This window comes from Ostrea edulis, chromosome 4, assembly GCF_947568905.1.
Source record: "Ostrea edulis chromosome 4, xbOstEdul1.1, whole genome shotgun sequence".
Lineage (NCBI taxonomy): Eukaryota > Metazoa > Mollusca > Bivalvia > Ostreida > Ostreidae > Ostrea > Ostrea edulis.
The window spans coordinates 55,780,955-55,808,892 of NC_079167.1; the positions used below are offsets into that span (position 1 = coordinate 55,780,955).

Consider the following 27,938-nt stretch of genomic DNA (forward strand, 5'->3'; position numbering starts at 1 on the left):
TAGACTTTGAGCCCTTCTAGATCCCTAATTTAAGGGGCTAACCCCTAAATATTGATATTTTCGAAAAGATCTCGTAAATGTGCACAACTTTTGTTCTACATGTCTTAACAAAATATTTGCAAGAAAAAAGATATTGGAGATCAAAGGTCAAAAATCGCCGAAATCGGCGAAAAATTTTGGCATCCATTTTGTCAGGTCCAGGCGGGCGTTTAGGCAAATCGCCTCCGGTAAAATCGAATCCCTCACAAATCTTCTAAAATGTTTACTCTATCTTGTGTAGAAATTTCAAGACTCTAGCTTCAAAACTAACGGAGGAGATGTGTGGACAACAAGGCCCTTCAAAAAGTCACTAAAAGAGAGATAACTCCTGACCGGAAGTGACGTCAAGCACGAAATTTTGCAAGCAAAGTCTCGTCACCAAAAGACATTTTTCCTGAAAATTTCGTGAAAATCGATCGAGAAATGGCTGAGAAAAACGCGTGTACTACCAAGGAAAATAATAATAATAATAATGAAGAAGAAGAACGCGAACAATAATAGTAAGGTCTTCCGCAGGAGACGGAAGACCTTAATAACTAGACACGATCTCGTTGCGAGCAACGAGTAGGTCTTCCGTCTGATTTGTTGATGAACTCGGAGTTAAAAAAAAACAAAAAAAACAAATGAGTCCCAATTTAGTTTCCGACTTTAAGACACTTTAGATATAATCAATTTTTCATATCATAAGCTTCTGAAGCAAAGTTGCAGTGAAATTCGTTTGAAATTCGACTCTCCAGGCGAGCCATAAGGCCCACGGGCCTGTTTCTTGATGTCATTTGTTAGCCCTCTATAGACTCAACAACTTTAGTTCTATATGTCTTTACAAAATATTTACCTGTAAAAAGTTATTGAGATCGACCGATATCGACAAAAAATCGACTCTACAGGCGAGCCATTAGGACCATAGGCGTATTTCTTGATATCAATCGATAGATCTCGATAAACTGAACAACTTTTGTTCAATATGTTCTTACAAAATATTTACCAGTTACAAGTTTTTGAAATGGACTGATATCGACAAAAATCGACTCTACAGGCGAGCCATGAGGCCCACAGACCCATTTTTGGATATTGATCGATAGGTTATGACACATTGAACAACTTTTGTTCAATAATGCTTTTCCAAAAATATGTCGTTTTAAAGATATGAGGCGTCAAATATTTACGATTTTGGCCCTTAAAATCTCTAATTACGTAACATATGACCTACTTTTTGATTTGATAAGATCAAGCTCGTTGAAATGAACATTTCCGCTTCTACAACTTATTATAAAATATTAATAGTTTCTGAGATATTCTCAAAAACATTTGGACCCTTCTGAACCCCTAATTTAAAGGACCAGCCCGTTTTGCTTGATATCGTAAGAAAGGCCTTGTCATTTTAAACATTTTTTGCTCAACAAGTATTTAGAAATTCTTTACCGTTCTCGAGTTATCTCTACAAGAAATATTTAGGGGCCAAACTGTAGCTCCCTAACGGGACCACATAGGGAAAAAACGAAATGTACATATTGTTTAGATTATCATTCTGAACAACTTTTGTTCAATAATGCTTTTCAAAATATTTGTCGTTTTCAAGATATGAGGCGTCAATTATTTATGATTTTGGCCCTTAAAATCCCTTATTACGTAACATATGACCTACTTTTTGATTTGATAAGAACAAGCTCGTTTAGATGAACATTTCCGCTTCAATGACTTATTACAAAATATTAATAGTTTCTGAGATATTCTCATAAACCTTTGGACCCTTCTGGGCCCCTAATTTAAAGGGTCAGCCCCTTTTGCTTGATATCGTAAGAAAGGTCATGACATTTCAAACATTTTTTGTTCAACAAGTATTTAGAAATTCTTTACCGTTCTCGAGTTATTTCTAGAAGTAATTTTTAGGGGCCAAACTGTAGCTCCCTAACGGGGCCACATAGGGTAAAAACGAAATATGCATATTGTTCAGATCATCATTCTGAACAACTTTTGTTCTTTATTGCTTTTCAAAATATTTGTCGTTTTCGAGATACAAGGGGTAAAAAATTTATGGTTTTGGCCCTTAAAATCCCTTATTACGTAACATATGACCTAAATTTTTATATGAATAGATTTGGATTGTTGAGATGAACATTTTTTGTTCTTTGACTTATACCAAAATATTAACGATTTTTGAGATATTTGATCTAGACTTTGAGCCCTTCTAGATCCCTAATTTAAGGGGCTAACCCCTAAATATTGATATTTTCGAAAAGATCTCGTAAATGTGCACAACTTTTGTTCTACATGTCTTAACAAAATATTTGCAAGAAAAAAGATATTGGAGATCAAAGGTCAAAAATCGCCGAAATCGGCGAAGAATTTTGGCATCCATTTTTTCAGGTCCAGGCGAGCGTTTAGTCAAATCGCCTCCGGTAAAATCGAATCCCCCACAAATCTTCTAAAATGTTTACTCTATCTTGTGTAGAAATTTCAAGACTCTAGCTTCAAAACTAACGGAGGAGATGCGTGGACAACAAGGCCCTTCAAAAAGTCACTAAAAGAGAGATAACTCCTGACCGGAAGTGACGTCAAGCACGAAATTTTGCAAGCAAAGTCTCGTCACCAAAAGACATCTTTCCTGAAAATTTCATGAAAATCGATCGAGAAATGGCTGAGAAAAACGCGTGTACTACCAAGGAAAATAATAATAATAATAAATAATGAAGAAGAAGAACGCGAACAATAATAGTAAGGTCTTCCGCAGGAGACGGAAGACCTTAATAATAATGAAGAAGAAGAACGCGAACAATAATAGTAAGGTCTTCCGCAGGAGACGGAAGACCTTAATAATAACTAGATGCGATCTCGTTGCGAGCAACGAGTGGGTCTTCCGTCCAATTTTAGATGTGATGAGATAAGAATTTGACTGAGATTTTCATTCATGAATAATGATACAAATATATTGTCTAGACGTACAATTTAGCTTCGGTAATGTTTTACAAATATTGATCATTTAAGTGCTATAAATTAAAGACTCTCTGTCGCTCTCGGCAACTAATTGAAGGGGTCAGCCTTTTTTTCGACAAAAAAGTTAATAATGTTATATTTACTGCGATACAAATTCGACTGATCAGGCGAGTCATGTCGCCCGGAGGCCTATTTTCTTATATATCATTGTAGATATATCTCGCAAAACTGAACAAATTTTGTTCTACATGTCCTATCAAAATTTTCTTGAGAAAAAAGTTATTGATTGCGACATTTATCAGATTGTTAAGGCGAGTCATAAGGCCCGTGGGCCTTTTTCTTGATATCGTTTGAAAGATCTTGCGAAACTGAACAACTTTTGTTCTACATGTGTTATCAAAAGTTTCTCCAGAAAAAAGTTATTGATTGTGACACTAATAAAACTGTTCAGGCAAGCCATGAGGCCCGTTCGCCTTTTTCATGATGTTGTTCGAAAGATCTTGCAAAACTGAACAACTTTTGTTCTAGATGTCTTATTAAAAGTTTCTTGACCAAAATGTTATAGATTGCAACAATAACCCAACTGTTCAGGTGAGCCATGAGACCTGCAGGCCTATTTATTAGCATCGTTAGTTAACGCTTGCGAAACTGAACAACTTTTGTTCTACATGTCTTGTCAAAAGTTTTTCGAGAAAAAAGTTATTAATGTTATTAATTGTGGTACAAATTCGACTGTTCAGGCGAGCCATGACACCCTGAGGCCTATTTTTTTTAATATCATTAGATAGATCTTGCAAAACTAAACAACTTTTGTTCTATATGTCTTATCAAAAGTTTCGTGAGAAAAAAGTTAATCATTGTAACAGAAATTCAATGGTTCAGGCGAGCCATGAGGCCTATGGGCCCATTTCTTGATATGACACGAAAGATCTCAATAAACTGTACAACTTTTGTTATATATGTCTAAGCAAAATATTTACGAGTAAAAAATTCTGATTTAAAACGTGGAGAAAAATGGGACACTTTTTTAAACTCCATTTTCGACCCCTACCGAGCTTCCATACTAGGCACTTCCGGGAATTTTTAAAACCGATGTGCACAACTACAACATGTTGTCTAACATCACTGAAAATTTCAGCACTCTAGCTTTTATCGTTTTTGAGATGTTGTCTGGACAAAATGGTCATCTGAAAATCGATAAAAGGGGGATAACTTCCAACCGGAAGTGAATTTTCAAAAATCCAAAAAAAGATATAAACTTCAGATCGCAATGCATCAACCCTGAAAATTTGAAGTAAATCGATCAAGCCATCTCCGAGAAATCCTCTGCACAAAATCGGTAAGGAAAAAAAAAAGAATAAAAATAATAATAATAATAAGAAAAGTGAAAAATCAACAATAGAATAATAGAAGGTTCTTCCGCTGAAGACGGAAGACCCTAATAATAAGAAACAGAGTAAAAACAATATGTTCCCAAACTTTGTTTGGGGAACATAATAATAAGAAACAGAGTAAAAACAATATGTTCCCAAACTTTGTTTGGGGAACATAATAAGAAACAGAGTAAAAACAATATGTTCCCAAACTTTGTTTGGGGAACATAATAATAAGAAACAGAGTAAAAACAATATGTTCCCAAACTTTGTTTGGGGAACATAACAAGATAAGCTTGACGCAAAGCAGATATTCTAAACTATTTCGAAAGGAACACACGGAAATTGTAATATGAAATATTTTATTTAAAAATGCAAACAAAACCAAGAGACAATTTCATTTGAATACTCATTTAAAAAACCAATATTATCTATGCAAGAGCATTTGTGTTTGTGTGTCGTCTTATTTAAGAATACATTAAACACAGGACGATTCGGGGTCTTTGGCTCCCATCACGGTGAACTGGGGACCTCGAAACGACCAACAGACCCTGTGTCTCAGATTTTTTTTCCCACGCCCCTCTAATTCACCCATACTAATAAGGCAATTTGTATTGAAGATCCTAATGTTGAAGTACTATCATAATGGCAATGCAAATATGTTATTAGATTTTGACTTTCAATAGACTGTATTTAGAGCTGCAAAATAGTTGATTTTCCTTTCTGAGCTACATTGACGAAATGAAAAGGTGGAGACACAAAAAAGTGATCAATCTCATAACTCTTATAAAGAACACAAACTTAAGAGTAGGGCAAACACGGACTCCTGGACATATCAGAGGTGGGATCAAGAGCCTAGGAGGAGTAAGCATCCTTTGTCGACCGGTCACATCCACCGTGAGCCCTGTATCTTGATAGGGTAAACGTGTTAATCCGTAGTCAAAATCAGTGTGTAAAGAACGATCTAACAATTGGTATGAAACATGTCAGTCAGCATTTTACACAATGGCATGTTGTATAAGTACATTAGATCGTTATAACGACCATAAAATTTATTTACGAAATGCTAACTTTAAACGACTGTTGAAACCCCTAGAACATCAACGTATTTGTCAGTAGCCTGACTCAATTAAAAAACTGATCATACGCAGAACAAGTTAGTGTATCGAATCAGTTGAGATACATGAACACCACATGTAAGTGGTAATGGAATATTACTACATAGATATGAAAAACACTTAAATAAACTCAACGTTATATGACTATTTTGGACCCGCCCTAGAGTCAGAATCCTTGAGTTGCGAAATTCACAATTTTCGTACATCCTTTTTTGATTAAGAAGTCTTTCAAATGATAAAGACAATAAGCACCAGCATCCTGGTACCAAAACCGCGATCCCTGGAATCATGATATTTACGATTTTCGCATAGGGCTACATGCTCTTTCTAAATAACCATTTAGTTACAATTCAGCATCAATAGCACAAAACAATATGTTATTTAAATATTTTATACACTATATACCAAGTTTGGCCACATCCTAGAGTCAAAACCTCTACCCTGGGAATCATGAAATTCGCAATTTTGCATTGTATTTTTCGTACAGATGTATGGTTGTAGAGAAGGTTTCAAAAACATGGTAAATTTTCGCCTAGCCCGCAAGTTCATTGAAACCCCCCTTTTCCCAAAGACGCCTCATACTAAATTTGAAAACAATGGAAAGGGTAGTCATCAAGAAGTTAAAAATATTCAAAGTTAACACACATTTAATCACTTCGACGATTTGGGTCGCATCTTGGTACTAAAACCCCTATCCCTGGGTCTAGGAAATATACAATATTGGTATAGGGATACCTGCGTCTTCCAAATATTCACGTAGATTCAATTTAGTGCCAATAGCATTAAAGAATGTTATCAAAATATCTTAATAGTCAGAACCTCTACCCCGGGAATAATGAAATTTTCAATTTTGTTAGAGGCCTTCCTGCTGTGCATGACTATGCATTTAATTTTTCTTACACGTCTGATTGTAGAGAGAAGTTTTGAAAATAGGTGAATTTTTGCCCCGCTCCTAAGGTCCCAGGAATCCAGAGATTTACAATATGTCTCCCTTGTCCCAAAGATGCTTCATAACTGAAAAAAGATGGGTGAACAGGGCAAGAAAAGTGTCTATAACTGGGTGGATAGGAGAAACAAACATAAAATCGCTCTCAGTTACAATTAAAGTATGTATATTTACCATAGGTTGTAAATGACACACGTGCAATTAAATTATTTGAAACATTGAGATATATTTGACCATTTCATAGTCGAGTTTGGTAAAAATTTCAACGTGTGTGGGTCAATTCTCCATTTATTTTTTTGGTAATCAAATACGTACATTTTTCCGTCTTCAAAAAGAGGGAGGAATGAAAAATATTTAAAAATCGATGACAAAAGTGTTTCGTAAAAATAATCAAAGTCCCTTATATCGAAGGTAATATCCTGCACGATTTATATCCTCATGAATATTCTAAAGAAGCTGCTTGAGTGGTCTCAGCTGCTGGATTGATTGATTGTATCTTGTTAATTTTTCACTCATTTTGAGACGTCACCAAGTCATCTCCGATGACCCGTGACATTCACACCTGATGCCGAGCGTTTAACGATGGAACTGTCACTACCTGTTTTGACACAAAGATGATATGCATCATGTAGAGCATTTTGGGTAATGGGTTCGACATCTCTTTTATTTTCACAGGTATAATTTTTACTTCTTCATATATTAACAAACAATAAAAATGCCAATATCAGTTTATCACATATTATGTTTATAAATAGTTATTTTCGTGAATCGGCATTTACCTCACCTTCTTCATCCATCTTCTGTGAAAAGAACTGGAAGAGAAGTTATCAACGAGTTAAAATGTTCAATCATTAACGCAGGATGACGGATGCAGACCAGTAGGAATAGGCCAGTGACCGTCACACGAGTGACCTAAAAAGACGACGGTGGATCAAGGAAAGCATAGGTCCAAATGCCTGCGGACTGCGATTAACAAGTACTTCGTTAAACAGACATGGTAATTAAAGCCATACATGTCACTTTATGCAAATGAGGCAATTTAACTCGATTAAAAAGTAATCAAACTAATTTCCTATCTAATAATGTACGAGTCGGATAGGGAACACCCCATTTCGCAATAACCATGACCACGTGACATTGCATGCGGAAGCAACAAATCACATGGTGACGTAAAAGCGTGGACAGCCTGCAGGCTGTTAGCGGGACACAATCTGCGATAAAAGTCAGATGGAAACGGAGAACCACTCTGAGCAATGGCAGAGGAGTTAAATTTCATGTTTGACATGAAATCAACATTTAGTACGATTACATACTGTAAACGAAATCCTCGTCTCATTTTTTTTTTCACGCGCTAACGCACATCCGGTGTAAACGTCATCCTTCATAAATATGCATTAGAAAATCATCGTTTTCTCCTTTCATTGACTAGATCAGTACTCCTTTAATACTCGTATATGTCAAATTGTATTATTTTTCACAATTTATCATTCTGACAAAATTTTGGTCCGATTTTTAACATCGTACACAACACTTACCATACTTGATTCTGATAAAATCCGGCCAAATCGAACTCACCCGGGTATACCCGGCGACGCGCCAAGAATCAAGTGGCTCGGCTACAGTAATGAAAATGTTGACCCTCTATTGTACAAACATTATTCGGCATAGAAATGACTAACATATTTACATATCATGTTTATTTCACCAGTGTAAAAATCAAAAACATTACATGTATGTTTTAGAATGAGCAACTTATGATACTACTGTCTGCAAGGACGCCAGCTTGAAGCTGCCTTCATCTAACAAAATTTCCGGCTCAATCGGTTCACCCCGCGGGATGCGTGCGCAATTCCGGCTCACAATGAGGTGTCGCCGGTCATTCCAGGTAATTAGAATTAAGTATGCCAACTGTTTAATATGGCATATATACCTTAGAGTCAAATACAATGTTTCTCCCATTTTTCTTAATCTCCTCAATATGAAGAATTCTTGTATGATTTTCGAAATACTTTTGTAGGGTTATGTGGTAGTTTGGGTTTTACTTTTACTTTTATTTCTGGATTTCGATCCCGATGTAAATTATTCACCCGTTGTATTTGACCACGCCCACTTTATCTTTTAGCCAATCACTTTAATGACAGTTTCTATTGTCTAATTTGCTATATAAAGCCATGCAACTTACTCTTCGTGGAAGCGAGACAGCTGACCTTGCTAGCTACTCTTCTCCTTCCATTATTCTTATTTTGGTATTACGTTTTGTTCGTCTATTTTGCCCTTTTTACTTACTAAATTATTATATTACCTTTGGGTTGGGAGATTTCTTGATAGTTTCTAGGCTAAGTTCTAGGCTTTAGGAGTGTGTATTTGTCACATTCATACTGGTAATAAATTCGTAAAGTGTTATTTCTTATTTTCATTTCTATTGAATTTATTTTCAAGTTTAAAATCATAGTGCAGTTGGGTCGTTTCGAAGTCGCCACTATCAAAATAAAATAAAACAAACACAACGCGAAGTACAGACTATACGAACGCCAGACCTGCTACATTATTTGGTGGACCGTGACCAGGATAAGATTTTCATTGTTGTGGGGAAGTGGTTGTTAAAGACACGTGCTTCACGCAGTGAGTCCTATTCTATGGTGTCCGGATAGGGCCATTTGCGAAAGCGTGACTGCGCGTTAGTCACAACACGCCGTCACGCCAACAAGCAACGCGCCTTCGCGCTCTCACGACAACAAGCAACGCGCCTTCGCGCTCTCACGCTAACAAGCAACGCGCCTTCGCGCAGACAAGCAACGCGACTTCGCACTCTCACGATAACAAGCAACGCGCCTTCGCGCAGACAAGCAACGCGACTTCGCACTCTCACGATAACAAGCAACGCGCCTTCGCGCAGATAAGCAACGCTGCGCGAAGGCGTAATGCTTGTTGGCGTGAGAGCGCGAAGGCGCGTTGCTTGTTGGCGTGTTGTGACTAACGCGCAGTCACGCTTTTGCAAATGGCCCTATCCGAACACCATACTATTCAGCGATACGAACTGCTACATTTTTTGTTCGACCGCGACAACTCGGGATAGAATTTCTATTGTTGTTGGGCAGTGACTGTTATAGACACGTGCTTCACGCAGTGAGTTCTATTTAGCGATTGGGATTTTGGCTGAATTCTTTTGTCATATTTTTTAGTCAATGTTTTTTTTTTCTCTTTACATTTACCTTTATATTTTTTGGGATATATATTCAACGGTGAAGTATTTTTGCTCACCATGCAGTTATGCAAAGGGGTTTCAAACCTTTATCAGATTTAGACCATAGGATAGATCTCTTAACGGCGAAATGTGCTTTGTTAGAAAGCCAAATCAAAGTTAAGTTAGAACAGAATGGGAATCGTTTTCGAGAGAGAGGGTTCTTGCATGAATCAGTCGATTTTAGGAAAGAAATGAATCCACCATTGTTTGATGGGAGTTACGATATTGGGGAATTTTTCATTCAGTTTGAACATGCTGCTAAGTGAAATGGCTGGAGTGAGAGAGAGTGTGCAAATCAGCTTCTTATGTCTTTACGTGGCTCAGCAAGACACATTCTATCTGAAAATCCTTTAGCCGTATCCTTAGATTTTCAAACATTGAAAGATATTTTACGGAATCGTTTTTGTCCATCAGCATTTCGGGATTTTTACAGAATTCAATTCAAGAACAGGGTTAGAGAAGGAGAAACTATTTCAGACTTTGGTCATTCTTTACGGAGACTGGCATTAAAAGCGTATTCTTGTTCTTTTAGCTCGATAGAAACTCACGTTATTGACCAGTTTGTATTTGGCTTAAGAGATGCCGACTTAATGAAACATGTTTACTTTAATCGTCCTGCATCTTTAGATAAAGCCATTGCATCTGCTGTCGAGTTTGAAGATTTCATTGAGCGAAATGCGTATGTTCAGCAGAACATTGCATGCGATTCCGATACACCAGTTAATACAAATTCTGTTAGAGCCCTTATTCGTAGAGAAATCCAAGCCGCTCTTGATTTGTATACGGTCGATGAAAAGAACAAAGTACTGGAAACTAATGTCATATCTCAGACTAGGAATGACCCTGACTGTGCGTCAAAGTTAACCCAAAATATCGGGAACATACTCACAAGTTCTGATGCTGGGGCCGTGGCATCAGATCTAGAACGTTCAAACATTACCGAACACAGTAGGCCACCCGAAATTTTGACGAGTACCGCACAGAACGAACTCGCCGAAATCAATAGAGAGTCATTTCATTCGGATGGCGAAGTTCCTGTTTGTAACTCGAATGATAGTCACAAACCTATCGATAGTTGTGAGTCAGAGTTGAAATCGGTTTGCGTTGCGACTTCTTTGAATCCTGAAGCAAAGGAATTCATTCCTAGATCGGAATTTTCTTTAGAGCCTTCATTTGAAAAGTTTGACTTGCGTTCTGTTTTTGCGTTGAAACTTGATGGGAGGACTGTTCCCCCTGGTCAAGTTTGTGCCTTGGTGAGGAGCCAGTGCACAAGCACTCATTCGGCCCATTATGCAGTAGAGTCACTGGTATTGTACTCTTACTATAGACCGGAATTTCCAAAAGGAATAGGGTAGATTATTTGACTTATTGAAATGGTCATGCGGGTTTTGTTACCCAGATGTACGATAAACTGCTTGATCATGCTTTATGCGCATGCTACACATACGTGTGTGTGTACACACAGTTTGTGTTCTTTTTATTTAAAATTTACTACCTTTATCAAAAACGCGTAAATTGATACGATTAAGTATTTCTCTTATTTATTCATTTACCAGTAATTATGATATTACTTATCTTTACTTTTTCATATATCTAGCACTCTTGCTAAATATGCTTTCAGATTATTTTTTCAGTTTCTGGTGGGATATGGATGACAGCTACAAACGGAATCCAGCGAATGATGCATGAAACACATACATGGTTTTCAACTCTGTGGGATATCCGTGATTCATGATCTTCGGAGTATCTGGACCTAAGAAACTAAATCAAGTGAGCGTGATGTGACAGTGTTGTGAACTATTCCTGTTTTCGCGTTCCTGACATTTTGGTGAAGTCAAGGGGGGGGGGGGGGGATGTGGTAGTTTGGGTTTTACTTTTACTTCTGGATTTCGATCCCGATGTAAATTATTCACCCGTTGTATTTGACCACGCCCACTTTATCTTTTAGCCAATCACCTTAATGACAGTTTCTATTGTCTAATTTGCTATATAAAGCCATGCAACTTACTATTCGTGGAAGCGAGACAGCTGGCCTTGCTAGCTACTCTTCTTCCATTATTCCTATTTTGGTATTACGTTTTGTTCGTCTATTTTGCCCTTTTTACTTACTAAATTATTATATTACCTTTGGGTTGGGAGATTTCTTGATAGTTTCTAGGCTAAGTTCTAGGCTTTAGGAGTGTGTATTTGTCACATTCATACTGGTAATAAATTCGTAAAGTGTTATTTCTCTTATTTTCATTTCTATTGAATTTATTTTCAAGTTTAAAATCACAGTGTAGTTGGGTCGTTTTGAAGTCGCCACTATCAAAATAAAACAAACACAACGCGAAGTACAGACTATACGAACGCCAGACCTGCTACAGTTAGTTTCAAACTGTAGTAATATTTCTATACTTTGCATATTTTCCTGGTTAGATCACCTTACTAGTAATGCAACAGTCCTGGTTCGATTTCTGATTAATCTAATGGTTTTTCTCCTTCTGTTATAATAATTTACAATGTAGTAATGTCCATAATTATAATCATACATACAACTTTCTGCAATAAATAAGAGTTGACTACATTTTTACTTTCCATAACCAGGAATTATCAAATTAGGTTTACTCTGGTAATATATCCCAAGATTTTTCATAGAAACAAGATGCATGTAGGATGCAAGTGAATTGTACCTGAAATGTCGAGAACAATTATATATTATTGATAAAAATTGTGTGTGTCCTTATAACACATTTTACATATTTCTTTTAGGCAGAAAATACAAAAGCATACTGATCTTGATACTAGATTTGTAGTACTGTAATTTAATATTTGTATATAAAGCCCTCATTGTCATGAGAAAAGAATATCCAACAAAATATTTCAGACATGAATTTATTGCAACTTAGGCACATTGAAAAAATTAAGGCAAGTCCATATCACTGAAGCTACATAATGATAATGTCTGAAATTGCACAACCTAATTCAAGCAAATATCTGTTCTTTTCAACTGTCAGAGGAATTCCATAAAAATGACATGTATTGCAAAAGATGATATGATGATGTTTTAATAACAATAACTGCATACTACAAAGCTAATATACAGCAGACTCCAGAGTGAATACAAAGACAGAAAATTCAGATGACATGGACAGGTAATCTCTATCCACCTAAATCCCAACACACAAACACACATCACCTATTCCACAACCCAAAGATATATAAAAATGGAATTAAAAAATATTTCCTAAAAGTTAAAGCTATTGGTCCTCAAAAACATAAAATTCCTAGTTGCCAATTGTGCAAGCCTTGCAAATTCTTATGCTAATCATTTGCAATAATTCTACATTTCTGGTTCACCATCATTACCAAAAAAAAATTTCATTCAACAAGCCTTACACTACATTCTTTTTGTTATTATATAATCAATCATAATAAGAATTATATTAAAAATTAGTTGATAAAGATGGAACATCCAAATCATTTATATTTAGTTTAGTTCATACCATAATTGATTAAAATTGCACTGCTACAAATACACATATTTATTACTTCTTACGTTGGATTACAGTTTGTTATGGATCATTTCAATACATTTCTAAATTCGTTAACACTTGTATTTAAAGGAATATAACTACAGTAAAAAAAGTTGTGTTGCAAGGTAGAACCACTTGAGTCAAATGAAACACAGCCTACATATGGCAATAATTATGCTAATTACAAGACTTAAAGTCTCCTCTAATAATTCTCAAGTTGTCTTTAACGAAAAATGCATTGATTGCCCAACAGCATTGCACAACCCTAATACACAAAGTGGCTACACACTAAAGACATGAACCAGATCTGGGATATTGGAGGGACTCGGTCCTTGTCCCTCCCCTCCAAACTGACCCAGCCCATCTGTTCTAACTGGCGGTCACTGTTGCTTGGATTTCTGTTGTAGTGTCCAGTACTGGCTTCTTGTTCAATGCCTCGTCTTCATCGGAAATCTTCAATTTGGTCAATTCCTCTTCAGTCTTCTCAATTATCTAAAATCAACATACATTGTGGTAAAAACTATAATTAACAAAATAGCTAATCTTTCTATTTGTCCACCTAACAATTTACAACATCAGGTAACTTTGCCATTTAGTTTAGACTGGTGAGCTTTACTGTTTTTCTCTGCATTTTTTGGGGGGTTATAAGCATCTTTACCCAATAGCTGTGATTTCTCCACTGCACGTAACAAATTACTGTATAATCAAATTTACATGTCATTTATCATTCTACTAAATATGCTGTAGATAAAAATAGCAATAACAACAAAATTTAGTAGCAAAAAATCAACAGATATATACAGTAGCATGCACAGTGAAAGAGAGTGTGAGAGAAAACTGAGTCTGTGTCAGCTCTCTTATGACACCTTTCCCTGTGCAGAAAGGCTCTTCAGATCACACTATGAATTAGCAACATCAAAAATGGAAGAAAACATGTTTATCTACAGAGAGGGATAATGATTAGCCTTTCACCATGTTAATAGGGAAGGTGGACTGAGGCACACATCTATCTAATTTTACATACCACACCCTTTTGTAATGGAGTTGTCATAAGAGAGTGCTCAGAATCACTTTAATCTCACCTGTGTAACAACAGGGGGTGGGGTCTTGGCTTCCTCAACATTTCCTAGAAAAGGTAAATCAAACACTATTAAGACTCTGGTGTATTGAGCATACAACCAGATAACATTTCTTACAGTAAGAAATTCCATTTGTAATGATTTCATGTACAAACTCGTACCAATCTGAATTGAGCCCAAAACCCCTTCAAAAATTCAAAACTAGCTTGAATAAATCTTATTGTTGCAAAGTACATCAGATCAGCTTCAATTCCCAACTCAAATTGTTGAAGTACTCTAGGTTAAGATTTCCTCAATTCGCAAATTCCTGTACCTAAACTGTACGTGGTCTTTCCACCATATCTAATAATTTGCTTCAGTATGATTTTAAGGTAGATTTTTAATAAGCCTTAAATATTTCCTAAAGATTATCATATGAGGAAATTTCAGGTGGTGACAGTGACTTGAATCATAAGATAATTTGACCTGTGTATTCTCATCATATATCTATATCCTAAATTTCACTTCAAAATATTAATGTATGACCGAGATAATGAGAAGAAACTGAATTGTTTAAATTTTTCTAAGTCCAAGGGGCATAACTCTGACAGTGTATTCTTGTGACAAATCTATATCTTGAATTTCAAATGAATATCTCCATGTGCAACTAAGATAATAACTAAGATAATAAGTGGAAACTAGAAATTGTTTAAAATTTTCAAAGTCTAAGGAGCACAACGCAGTCAAAAATTGTTCAACTCAACTTGACCTGAATATTCTTGTGATGTACCTACATACTAAATTTCAGTTGAATGTATGCATTTGTAGCCAAGATTTGAGAGGAACCTGAATTATGATGGAAGGAAAGAAAGGGGTGACAGTAAATGTTCTAGACATTTCATGCTGTAAGCATAAACTTCAACAGGGAAAATGACAAACCTACAATTGCATTTAATTATTGAATGATTGTCCTCATTTTTTAATATTGCATGTTTACCAGACACAAAACTCTACATGAACTATTTCTCACCTGTAGCTGGTGCATCACCACTAGAGTTCACTTGCTGTGAGGACTCGGTGATGTGTGATGTCACTGTTGTAGTTTCTGTACCATCGCCTTCCACAATTGTCCTCGTCTCTTGGACTGTGGTTGTCCTGGTAACTTCCATGGATGAGGAAACTTCCTCGGTAACCTGCATGCTACAATCAAGAATAATAACATTCAATTTTATTTCATTTTTTTCCTGTGATTTTTTCAATGTTCATATTCCTTTGTAATATTTCCGATAAGTAAAAGTGCAGAGCATGCAATGTATGTTTTCTGTGCAGTTTATAATTAGTGGCAATGGCCAGCAGTAATAAACTAACATTTGAACACTATCTTGAGTGATCTCCCCTTCCACAGTGGTGTTGGCTTGAGAGTCATTAAGGGTGGAGTCGTTCAGACCCTCTGCGATATCTCCACTGCCATATTGGATTGCCTCCTCTCTGTAAGCATAAATACAAGTCAAGCCAACAGCGATTACACTCTGGGACTCGCTAACTGAACTCTTATTCACATTTTCCACCCCCATTTATAATTGCCTTTCCGTTTACTTTTCTTTTTCATGAAAGAAATCCATATTCAAAATTTAGTAAATCTGATAAATATTCCTGTCAACTGACAAGTATTAGTCAATTAAATGCTTGGATATCAGATTAGAAACAGTTATTAAATCTAGCTATAATGAACAAATTAATAGTGAAGTTAGATGAATACAGTGTGCTATAAATCAACATACCCAGTTGTGCCTTCTAGTTGAGCCGGTTCTTGAGCTGGGGGTTCAGGTTCTGGCTCTGGTATGCGCATTCCATCTTTCAATTCCAAGCTACATGCAGGTTCAGTGATGTGTCGAGCTGACAGCGTTACTCTTGCATATTCAGAGGCTGATTGAAGGTAAAATCCTTGTCCATTTTTGGAAAATGTGAATGATGAAATTCCACTGTAACGTAAAAGTTTTACTTTGATAAAATATATTGATCTTTAATAAAGAATCTCAGTTATTTCAATGACAGAAAACATTTTGAGAGTGTAATCTTTTCACCACTGCAGTGGAAGAAAGATGTTTACTGGGTACAGATGTATGCATTTATAAATTACTGAACTCACTTGATGTCTTCTCTTTTTAAACATGAAGCCTCTAATTGTTGTCGAAGTGTTGACACAGAATAGACACTAAGTTCACCCTGGTTGTTTAAACAGGCTATATCACATTCACTGTAATTTTCATCTGCAAAACACACACAATATATATATATATAGATATAGATAGATAGATAGAGGGAAAGGATAATATTTGCTCATAAAATACATGTATGATCAAGTATTAGTTATCTATGAAATATAAAATAACAAAATTTATATTTGTTGTTGATTTACTATATAATCCACAAAATTTATGTCTCACAGAATTCATTAAACCAGTGTGACAAAAAATGTCATTTTTTTCTTGATATCTTAGTAACTTACCACTTCTACTCCTAAAATTGACAAAGGCTACTTTTCTAATTCTAGATCCATTGACAGCTGTTATCTTGTATTTCCATTTGGCCTTAAGATGTGGCAATGTAAAGATCTGAGAGAAAAAGCATATCCTTTTACTGATGCAGTGACAAAACACATTTGTTTCCTTTCAAACAAAATAGGAAAGTACTCTTCTGCCCTCGTATAGCATTCTTCTGAAGAGTTACCTACCTTGAGCTGCTCTTCCGAACAAATGACAACAGAATGATTATTGCCCTGGGGCTCCTTAGCTCTAGCATGTTGAATCTCTAATGGATCAGGTAAAATTTTAGTTCTGCCATCCACCACAGCAATGGACATAACTGGGGCTTTGTGTCGCAGCTTGATTTCCTTAGCTATGACAGCTGTTACTTCATTTTCTGACCTTTTTTCTTGGGGGACAGTAATTGTGTAAATATATACATGGCCTCCGTTTGTTCCTACCCACAAGGAGGAGGTCGTATTTGAAACTGCAAACAGAATTTTTTCCCCTTGAAAACTATCCACCAAGTGCAAATTCAACAGAAATGAAATGTTTAAATACAATATCACACAATTTACTAATGTCATCTAAAATATAAAACAGATAAGTTACTGACCAAAATCACCAGATAAGAATTAGAATGATAAAACATGCATTCTAATGACTTACCATCTGAGATGTAGGTACTAGCAAAGTATAGGCATCTAACCATTGAACTAATGGAATCCTCAGGATTGCGAGCCTCCACCTGGCGTTCTACAGGCCGAGCCTCTGGAGAGGCAGGAGGAGAGGTTTTTACAGGGGAAGATTTCACCTCTATACCTTCCGTTTTCTCTTCCCTGAAAACAAAGGACTGTCTAATAAAATTCCAATAAAACACTTAAAAATTGAATCTTATTCGATTGGATTATACTGCGCTTTCCGATCACTAAATAGGTAGAAAGACTGTACTCTTTCTTTTCTTCTTTTGCTTTCTCTTCTGCTGCTTTTCTTCTTTCCGATCGTCGCCTACGTAGACGTCTAAAAGACTCCCTAAGGGACTTCTTGAAACTTTTCCTTCTTGAAATTGGGGTGTCTGATGTTCCTGTTAAGTCTGTTATAAAAATACAAAATTTTATATTAATAGTAGAGTAAATCCGGGTACTTTCAGCTGGTAGGGTAATTGTGACACCTTTGAATTTTAAATAAAGAAAAAACAAAAACTGCATTTTTTGTGGTTATTTCATACAAGATTACCTTTAAAATACATATTCATTTGTTATAATGTATGATATAAAAATCCTACATTGCTTGTTTTTATTTCTTAACTACCATTTACTATGACAATTTGCAAGAGGACGTCTTTTACAAATGTCATGAATGTATACAGTAAGACTGAATAGAGTCAATCTGGGTAACTTCGGTCACTTTTGGGTTCATCATTCAATATTAACATTATCCCTGCCTACAATACATACTACATTTATCACTTAAATCAAGCGTATGTATACCACTGCGAAATCTGGATATGTAATATACTTGCATATAAAATAACGGATGTCCAACACATGCCAAAATTACCCCAACCACCATGCTGAATTTACTCCATGCATGCCAAATTTACCCCTTTTCAATTTATTGATTATATCTGTCTTTTATGTATAACCATGCTATGTCAAGTTATGTTACAGATCCAAATTTTTCAGGGTTTCACATATGTTTGATGTAACCGATAAACAGAGTATGTATTGTAGGCAGGGAAAGTGTTAATATCGAGTGACAGACCCAAAAGTGACTGAAATTCCCAGATTGACTATATCAGATTTTTTTTTCAAATTACATACAAAATGTTTAAATAAACTTCACTTACCCTCTGGATTAAGAGTACATCTAGATGTCACCTCTTTCTTCTGAGCATAATCAAACAGACCAAATCCATGGGCAGTTCCTGCTGCTACACTGTTAAATAACACATCAGTTTTCTATTGTGCAATTATTTCTCTGCCCTTTACAGGACACAAATGCCAAGTATCAAGAATTAATGCAAAACAATCCTAATAACTTACAGCTGCCACTCTGAGTGAAATGCTAAGGCTGTGCAGGCTGCTGGGGGACTGATCTGTATCACCGCTACTGGCTGAAATCCTGCAGGGAAGGTTACTTCGCCCTCTTTTTTCCCAAGAGCTTCATGACCTTTCCATACAAACCCATCACGGTCACTAACCACATTGACAGTTGTGCTGTTGACCTCCAGCTCCCTCTCCTCACGCTCAGCTCGCAGCACCACCACCTGACCAGCAGTACCTGCTACCACTAAAGTCTCACTAAGGGGACATAACGCTATCTTCTGAATTCCCAAGCGGGGATCATCACTGAAAGGGTCATAGCTACCCACCTATAGAGAAAACAGTCTCATATTAACTTCATAATACATGTGCGATTCGAGAAAATTGCAAGCATTTCAATACATGTGCTAATTTGTGTTGTTAACTGTTAACAACTATGAAATTCCTACTCTCCTAGAAATAATAAACAACAAAGTGTACATGCAGAGAATACAAGCAGATAAACTCATTCACGAATGAAGTGCATTAAAATTTCTGCAACAAAGATGAATACTGTTATGACTTAATAAAACTAAAAATAAACATAATGGTACTGTGCCATGCACTGTGCAGTTGTTTGATTTCCATGGCAACATTACCATTCCTCGGTGTACCTTTCTGAACGGCGGCCACTCCTCCTCCACTTCACCACTATTGTGATCGCTGTGTATGTCAACATTAAAGAGACTAGCAGTGGACAGTTTATACAGAAGTGACATAGACGTGCTGGAGGCATCCCAGAAGCGAACCGTGCCATCTTCATGCCTAGAAGAGAAGAATGAACAGATGGATATCAAATCCCACAGCCATGAAGCTTCAAGTTCAACGAGATTGTGTAGAAAGATAAAATACACAGGTATAGTGTATATGAAGAAAGTGCAGACAAACAGGATTTAAAAAATATACCCAGTGAGCAAAATGTCCTTGGTCAAAGATTCAGCTCCTGCAACTTTCCCACCATTAATAGGCCATTCCTGATTTGAAATATATTTTTAAAAATGCATTGTAAAATACAAACACTTGAATTCTGGAAACAAATTTCATAAATATCATCTGATGGTAATGTAAAAATGTTCATGTTTTAAAATACTCTGAAATTTCTATACCCGTGTGGACATGTGTTTGGTTTGTGCCTGTCCTGCATCTGCGATTTTCTGCCATAGATTGTCTGGAATGTTGCTGACATGCTGGGAGCAGGTGATGGGGGAGCAGTGCAGACTATTAAAGTAAGGGAGGGGGAAGGTTGGCCAGCCCTGGGTCTCCAGGTCAATCAGGACCAGCTCCTCCTCTGCCAGAACCACCAGGGTGTGCGGCTCATCTGTCTCTAACAAAAAATATGACAAAATTAGAAAATTACTGTTCTGTGAAAATATGCATTGTAAATAAAATTTACACCGCTGAAAACATGAAAAATTTAAAACCTTGAAATTTCACTGAATGGATGTGGGGACACCCCCCCCCCCTACCAAAAAAAAACCCCAAACCCTTCACAGTGTATGTACATGTACATTCTATATTGTTTTAATCCTTTCTTTCTAAGCATATATATGTATATCAATATTGTGAAAAATCCATATTATTGATATATGCAACAAATTCTGTACACCTATCTAAATACTGATAAATTTGTCAAACACTGATTTCTGAAGCATTCATTTACATGTATTTACTAACAACTATTCCAAAAGGATGCCCTTTGCACTTACCCATAGATTCCTCTGCCTCATCTGCTCTGCAGATAGTAATGAAATCTACCACTTTAGAAGTGAAGTCCAGAACAGTGTGAATGTTGTTGGAGCCCTGCATAACGCTGACTGTGTGCCTGTCTCCATAACTAGCCCTTGGCATTCCACCAGCAAATATAATGAAGGGGTCTCTATAGAAAAAACAGTGCAGTGTGTATTTATTTTCTGACACATTTACATGTATGCAGATAGTTTTGTAATGAGAGCCCCATGGGCCATAACGCTCACCAGACGAAGATTTTAAAAAGATCTTTCCCCTTATTAATCCCACAATAAATTTTGACCCCAGCCCAGCTGCATGGGGTTGTGACTTAACTGAACTTGAGTCAAAACCACTTGGGGATGCCTCAAAATCAATACGACCTACATGGTTTTATTGTTCTGGAGAAAATCATTTAAAAAGATCCCTGCCCCCTTTATTCATATTAATTTTGTAAAACTTGATCGCTGAATTCAGCAGCCGTATGAAGCAAAATGTGTTCTTAAAACACAAATGTCCCCAAGTGTCTACTCTGACTTTACATAATATAATATATGCTTGAACAATATATGACCACCCTCAATCAGAGCCCTGGGGTTGCAAAGTTCACAATTATGGTACATCCCTTTCTGCTTTTCCTTAATATGAATTTAATTTTATATGGGAGCAGCAAAATTGAATAAGAAGTATACTAATATATATAATAATAAATTCTTTATTTAGACAGGATAGCACAATTAGTACAAATGACTAGTTTACATTGTGGTCCTGTATAAAACATATTCACAGACAGATAAATGAGAGAATAGAAAAATAGATGATATAATATAAAATATATACATAAAATATACACACGATATCACTGGGAAAGTCTTTCAAATGATAAAGACATCCAATTACTATGACCATTTTGGCCCTACCCTGGTACCAAAAACCCTTGCGATAATAAAATTCACAATTTTGTTAAAGGGCTACCTGCTCCTTCTAAATACATTTAGATTCAATTTGGCATCAATGGCTTTATAGTTTTTAACAAACATTACATTTCAAATCTGTCCCTACCCTGGAGTCAGAACATCTAACCCTAGGAATCATGAAATTAACAATTTTGGTAGAAGCCTTCCTGCTCTATTGACTATGCACTTCGTTTTCCTTACAGAAATAATTTTTAAAATTTGTCAATCTATCACAATTTTCACCAGAAAATTCTGAAATTTACAATTTGTGCCCCCTTGTCCCAAAGATTCTTCATTCGAAATTTGAAAAGAAATGAAAGGGTAGTTATCAAGACCAATAGCAAAAGGTCACCTCAGTGACTCAGGTGACCTAAAAACTCTGAATTCAGAACATTTGCATATTGAAATGATTAAGTGTGGTACTGCTACTAAACAATTTTTTTTTCTTTTCAAATTTCCTAATCCTCATGTCAAAATTCCTATTTAAGCCAACCCTACAAATATGAATCATTGGAATGCTTGCATATTAATATATCTTATCAGTGGTCCTTGATAATTTTTTTTCCAAAGATTATTTATATACATCTATTTAGATTCTATCCAACTCCTCCACCATGATTTGAAGAACAAGAGGCCATTGGGCCACATCGCTCACCTGAGTCACCTTGGCCCATATTTAAAGATTATTTCCTATATTTTCGCATGTAAAACTGATCCTTATTGTGGCCCCAACCTACCCCCAGGGGCCATGAGTTTTACAAACTTAAATCTGCACTATGTCAGGAAGCTTTCATGCAAACAAACTTCTATGGCCCAATGGTTCTTGAGAAGATTTTCTCTATATACTTTGAAACTTTGATCCCCTAATGTGGCCCCATCCTACACCCGGGGGCCATGATCATGATTTGATAAAACTTCAATCTGCACTATGTCAGGAAGCTTTCATGTAAATTTGTACTTTCTTAGCCCAGTGGTTCTCGAGAAGATTTTTAAAGATTTTCCCTACATGTTTGTATGTAAAACTTTGATCCCCTATTGTGGCCCAATCTTACCCCATGGGTCATTATTTTAAGAAACTTGAATCTGCACTATGTCAGGAAGCTTTCATGTAAATTTCAGCTCTTCTGGCCCAGTGGTTCTTGAGAAGATTTTAAATGACCCCAACCTATTTTTGAATTTTTGTGATTATTTCCCCTTGGAAGGGGGCATGGTCCTTCATTTGAACAAACTTGAAAGCCCTTCATCCAAGTATACTGTTGGCCAAATTTGGTTATAAATTGCCCAGCAATTCTTCAGATGAAGATTTTTAATGAATTTCCCTATATGTTTTTATGTAAAACTTTTGATTCCCTACCGTGGCCCCATCTTACCTCCGGGGACCATAATTTTTACAAACATGAATCTGCACTATGTCAGGAAGCTTTCGTGCAAATGTAAACTTCTTTGGCCCAATGGTTCTTAAGAAGATTTTTATAACTTTTTTTAATGTATTTATCAATATGTAAAACTTTGATCCCCTATTGTGGCACCATCCTAGCCCCAGGGGTCACAAGTTTAACAAACTTGAATCTGCACTATGTCAGGAAGCTTTCATGTAAATCTCAGCAGTTCTGGCTCAGTGGTTCTTGAGAAGATTTTTAAAGATTTTCCCTATACATTTGTATGTAAAACTTTGATCTCCTATTGTGGCCCCATCTCACCCCCAGTGGCCACCATTTTAACAAATTTGAGTCTGCACTATGTCAGGAAGCTTTCATGTAAATATCAGCTTTTCTGGCTCAGTGGTTCTTGAGAAGAGTTTTCCTATATACTAGTATGTAAAACTTTGATCCCCTATTGTGGCCCCATCCTATCCCCTGGGGCCATGCTTTGAACAAACTTGAATCTACACTATGTCAGGAAGCCTTCATGTAAATTTCAGCTCTTCTGGCCCAGTGGTTCTAGAGAAGTTTTTAAATGACCCCACCCTATTTTTGCATTTTTGTGATTATCTCTCCTTTGATTTGAACAAACTTGAAAGCCCTTCACCAAAGGATGCTTTTGGCCAAGTTTGGTTATAATTGGCCCAGTGGTTCTGGAGAAGAAGTCGAAAATGTAAAAAGTTTACAGGCAGACGGACAGACAGACGATGGACAACAGGCGATCAGAAAAGCTCATGAATCTGCAGTAGCTGAGGATGCTAAATCATAGCACTACTTCATTTGAACTATTTTGAATTCCCTTTAACCAAGAATGCTTTATGGCAAGACTGGTTGAATTACCCCTGTGGTTATGGAGAAGAAGCCAAAAATGTGTAGTGTTTACAAACAGACACTGAACAACAGGTGATCAGAAAAGCTTACTTGAGCTTTTAGTTCAAGTAAGTTAACAATATTTATATCAATCTAATGTTGGAAAAATCTGGTAAACTTACAACTTTGCTGTTTTCCAGTCTATTTTGCTGATAGCCTTGCATGGGAAAGGACCTAAAGAATAGAGAATGCTAGTAATCAACTAATAAATGTGGATTTTTTCCATTTGCTGTAGGGCTGAAACAATACAGCCCCCTTCATGATACAATATGTTTTGCAGTACTGGAGCCATAATTCAATATTTTCGATATGATACATTTTATAGAAAAAAAACAAGTAATAACATTGAAGAAAAGATTTAATTCAGAAGATTCACAGCCCCAAATTTAAAAGCAAAAATGTTTCAAAAGCACTGAACGGCAAGATGCCAGTTGGCCTCTGTATTTTAAACTGTTTTAATTTAAGTTCATTATACCTTGTGTCAGACAATCTGAACATTTTCAATTGAACTGGAGGAGTCCAATGTAATTAACCAAACCCGATTTTAAACAAGATGTGTTTGTGAAACACAAATGCCCCCGATAATGGCCAATTCCGAAGATGGCCAAGGTCACAAGGGCAAATACCTTGGTACCAGTAGAAAGATCTTGTCAAAAGAAATGCTCATGTACACTATGAAAGTTCTAATATTTACCATTTAGAAGTTATGACCAATGTAAAAAAAAAATTAAAGTAGGTCAAATGTCAAGGTCAAAAGGTTCAATACCAACGGAAAGATCTTGTAACAAGGAATACTCATGTGAAATATCAAAGCTCTATCTCTTACTGTTCAAAAGTTATTAGCAAGGTTAAAGTTTTCAAAAAGTAGGTCAAATTCCAAGGTCAAGGGTAAAAAATGTTGGTACCCACGGAAAGGTCTTGTCACAAGGAATACTCATGTGAAATATCAAAGCTCTATCACTTACTGTTCAAAAGTTATTAGCAAGGTTAAAGTTTCAGACAGAATGACAGACAGGACAAAAACAATATGCCCCCAATCTTCGATCTCGGGGGCATACAAATGCATCAAACTAAAGATAGATTTAATAAATTGAATAAAGAATTGAGTGTTTATGTCAAACAGTAACAATATCTTGCTGAATTGTTTCAGACCTAATTTGTTCTTGTGTGTGTGTGTTTATGTTTCACCATTTTTTTTCTTTATTTGTATTACCATATGGTGTCAGTGCAGCCTCTTTAGGATTGGTTGAATCAGAGGAGCTCCACACAGTATAACTGCCATCGATGTGGGCACTCATAAACTCCTTCCCATTTCTGTGCCAAGACAATGACTCCAATTGCTGCAAAAATTACAAGCATCCTTAACTCAACACTTAAACCTTTATTTTCTTGCAAGTTTTGTGATGTGGTTAATCATTCCCCAAATCCTTTAGGCAAAGGTTCGTAATTAACTGTAATATATAGGTTTGTACTCTTATTTTCTAATGAACAGTTTCATGTGACAACTACAGCTGTGTAATACGTACCTGAGTGGAATTGTATGTCTGATCAGCATTGCTTGCCTCATTGTCCCATAACACAATCAGCCCTCTGTTGTAACCAATCAAAAACTAAACCAAGAAAATTTTTTACTTATAGTAACAACTTCTCAATACTTTATGCTGTAGAAATCCCTTAAATCATATACAATCCATTTCTTCATTCCTTTATCATTTCTGAGCCAAAGAATAAAAGTTTAGTCTTAAAGTTACAAAATCATGTGCATTACCTTGTTAGAGTCTGTTGGGTGAACAGCCAGAGCCTCCACTGCACCTGGGTTGACTTTGAAGTCATCAGGAACACTGAAAGTCACAAAACAAAAGTCACTATGGAAAAGAAAGCAAATTTCAGATCAGATGCCTGCAATACAAGTTGCAATACCTGATGACAAAGCACAGACAGACAGGAAGGCAGCTTTTAGGGGCAGTGTATCTTACTTTTGCATGACAACATCCTGATAGATGATCTGATCGAGGAGTTTGAAGGTGTTGAGATCTAGGATGTAGATGTTCCCTATCTCTGTTCCAATCAGTAGCTGCTCACAGTTGTTGGTCAAGCAGCAGACCGAGATTCCCTTCATACGACTGCAATCAAGATATAATCATATAAACAATTCTTATCTCAGGAAAAGACGTATAAATCTAAATGTAAGACTGGTTATGTTTGATTCAGTTTCAGCATATAATTTTCACTGTAACTGTGAGACTGAAATTTTCAGTAAAAAAATTTCTCCCATGCATACATGAGTAATTAATAGTGACCATGAAACAATTTTTCATGTCTATCTTTTTTTATTCTATAAAAAATTACTTTATCAATCTTTTTTATTCAATAAAACATGCATTTCTAATACACCTGACACACTTAATGGCATTTATATCAATAACAAAATTCAAAATCCAAACAAAGGCAACATTAAAAAATGAATTTACACTGAAAATAATTTTTTCCTAGAGTCTGTTAACAATTTTCTCTTACATAAATGCAATTCTTGTGTCTACTACAGCAATTTCAAACATTATCTCTTTGAATATCTGTCCATTCACTTGCCTATCATAAATATTTATTCAAGTATTCTAATGTCAATAACTCCCAACTGAAATGCCACACATAATAGTGATAAAATACATGAACCTGACTGGTGTTGTTTCAATTATTCTATAGATCTCAAATTTAACAAAGAAAAATGTTTATTGTGGCAAAAATTGGCAATCAAAGTTTTTATCTTCCTTCAAAACATTGCAGAAAAGATGGTACCAGTTTTAAAGGATTCTCTAAAAAGATTTTAAATGTCTACTAAGAATCTGCATATTATTCAACTTGAACAGTTTTAAGTGGTACAAATAAACTATATTTACTTTCATTCCATATGTCACAAAACCATGAAGGAAAACAAATATCAACCATTATTATGAATGATTATTATCTGACAGATGGTAAAACACCTTTTAAAGAACTAAACTGCCTGATTACCATAAATGATTGTAAATAATTACCTTGAAGAATAACACTTAATTAGGGCAATATAATCTGTTATTGAGTGAACAATAGGGTGTGTAATTACAAACAGGAAGTGTGACCTTCAAACCATGGAAACCTACACCAATCCAATGTGATTTCCCCCTCTCTCTAAATGGCTAGATTTTATCTTTATGGTCAGTCACTACAAGACCTTTACTATTGGGGGTTTAGATTTTTATAGACAGTTTTAATGGGGAAACTCATACAAGACTGTGCATTAAATACCTAATGACTTGGCATAAAATCTGCTACTGCTGAGCATGCACAGCAAACAGATCAGGGGATTTTCTAGTACTGTCTAGACAAATCAATAGCATTTATCAGGTCAGAGCCAAGTCATCCGAGGCCTTCACTGTCAATAATCAATATCTAATTTTATAACTCTTACCTCACACAGCACCAGTCATAGAATTTATTTCATGACTAAGATAAGCAGAAAATTATAAAGAACACTTTTTTGGCCATACAGGTGCATTGTAAATAAATTTATGCAGACGTGTTTCCCAGCTACCCAAGTTTGTCAACATATTGAGAGAAAAGCAGACAGATGTATGAATAAATTCACAACTACTAGTGCTTTACCCAAATTCCTTCTCGGGATTGTTTATTGACAATGACATGATCATCACACCCTATCAAAACTAAGCAGTGCTTTAAGACCAGGCCATTAAAATTTAGATGCAGATTGTAATATTATCACCATCACTTACATTCCAACCTAAAAAATTCCACTTATGTCAGTGAAAGCTTTGGGGGAAAAAAATGAATGACTTGTTGAGTATGCATATATTTGAATCCTAAATAACAATGCTAGATATATAAATACCTATTATAAACATATACAAAAGAGCTTATCAGACTCTGTGATAGAATTTTACAATCATTATGGCTGGCTGCACATCAATGTCAGTCGAGTTAGCTAAAATTAAAAATGGGTGTGGGTTAAACTGGGTCAGCTATTCTACATTCCACAAGATTACACACTGCACAAAATGGTAAACACCTGATCCCATGAATGTGTGAGCTAACTTGCCTCATTTAATTACTTATAATTGGAGAGTATTGTGCAC

At 36.0% G+C, this 27,938-nt stretch overlaps 1 protein-coding gene across 1 annotated transcript in view; it reads right to left on the reverse strand.

The window, feature by feature from the left end:
* Positions 1-12,514: 12,514 nt before the first annotated feature.
* Positions 12,515-27,938, reverse strand: part of LOC125669058 (lethal(2) giant larvae protein homolog 1-like) — a 62,194-nt gene continuing 46,770 nt past the window's right edge. Inside the window, exons 20-40 of the mRNA XM_056161399.1 lie at positions 25,785-25,931; positions 25,577-25,649; positions 25,335-25,418; positions 25,022-25,148; positions 23,931-23,982; positions 20,543-20,712; positions 19,943-20,160; positions 19,743-19,810; positions 19,451-19,601; positions 18,798-19,126; positions 18,602-18,690; positions 17,704-17,845; positions 17,422-17,591; positions 16,962-17,239; positions 16,737-16,842; positions 16,377-16,497; positions 16,009-16,209; positions 15,596-15,715; positions 15,258-15,427; positions 14,252-14,295; positions 12,515-13,661 (exon numbers count right to left, since the gene is read on the reverse strand). Of these exons, the coding sequence (XP_056017374.1) occupies positions 13,539-13,661; positions 14,252-14,295; positions 15,258-15,427; positions 15,596-15,715; positions 16,009-16,209; positions 16,377-16,497; positions 16,737-16,842; positions 16,962-17,239; positions 17,422-17,591; positions 17,704-17,845; positions 18,602-18,690; positions 18,798-19,126; positions 19,451-19,601; positions 19,743-19,810; positions 19,943-20,160; positions 20,543-20,712; positions 23,931-23,982; positions 25,022-25,148; positions 25,335-25,418; positions 25,577-25,649; positions 25,785-25,931 (2,983 nt within the window). The 3' untranslated portion in view covers positions 12,515-13,538. The remainder of the gene's footprint in view (positions 13,662-14,251; positions 14,296-15,257; positions 15,428-15,595; positions 15,716-16,008; positions 16,210-16,376; positions 16,498-16,736; positions 16,843-16,961; positions 17,240-17,421; positions 17,592-17,703; positions 17,846-18,601; positions 18,691-18,797; positions 19,127-19,450; positions 19,602-19,742; positions 19,811-19,942; positions 20,161-20,542; positions 20,713-23,930; positions 23,983-25,021; positions 25,149-25,334; positions 25,419-25,576; positions 25,650-25,784; positions 25,932-27,938) is intronic.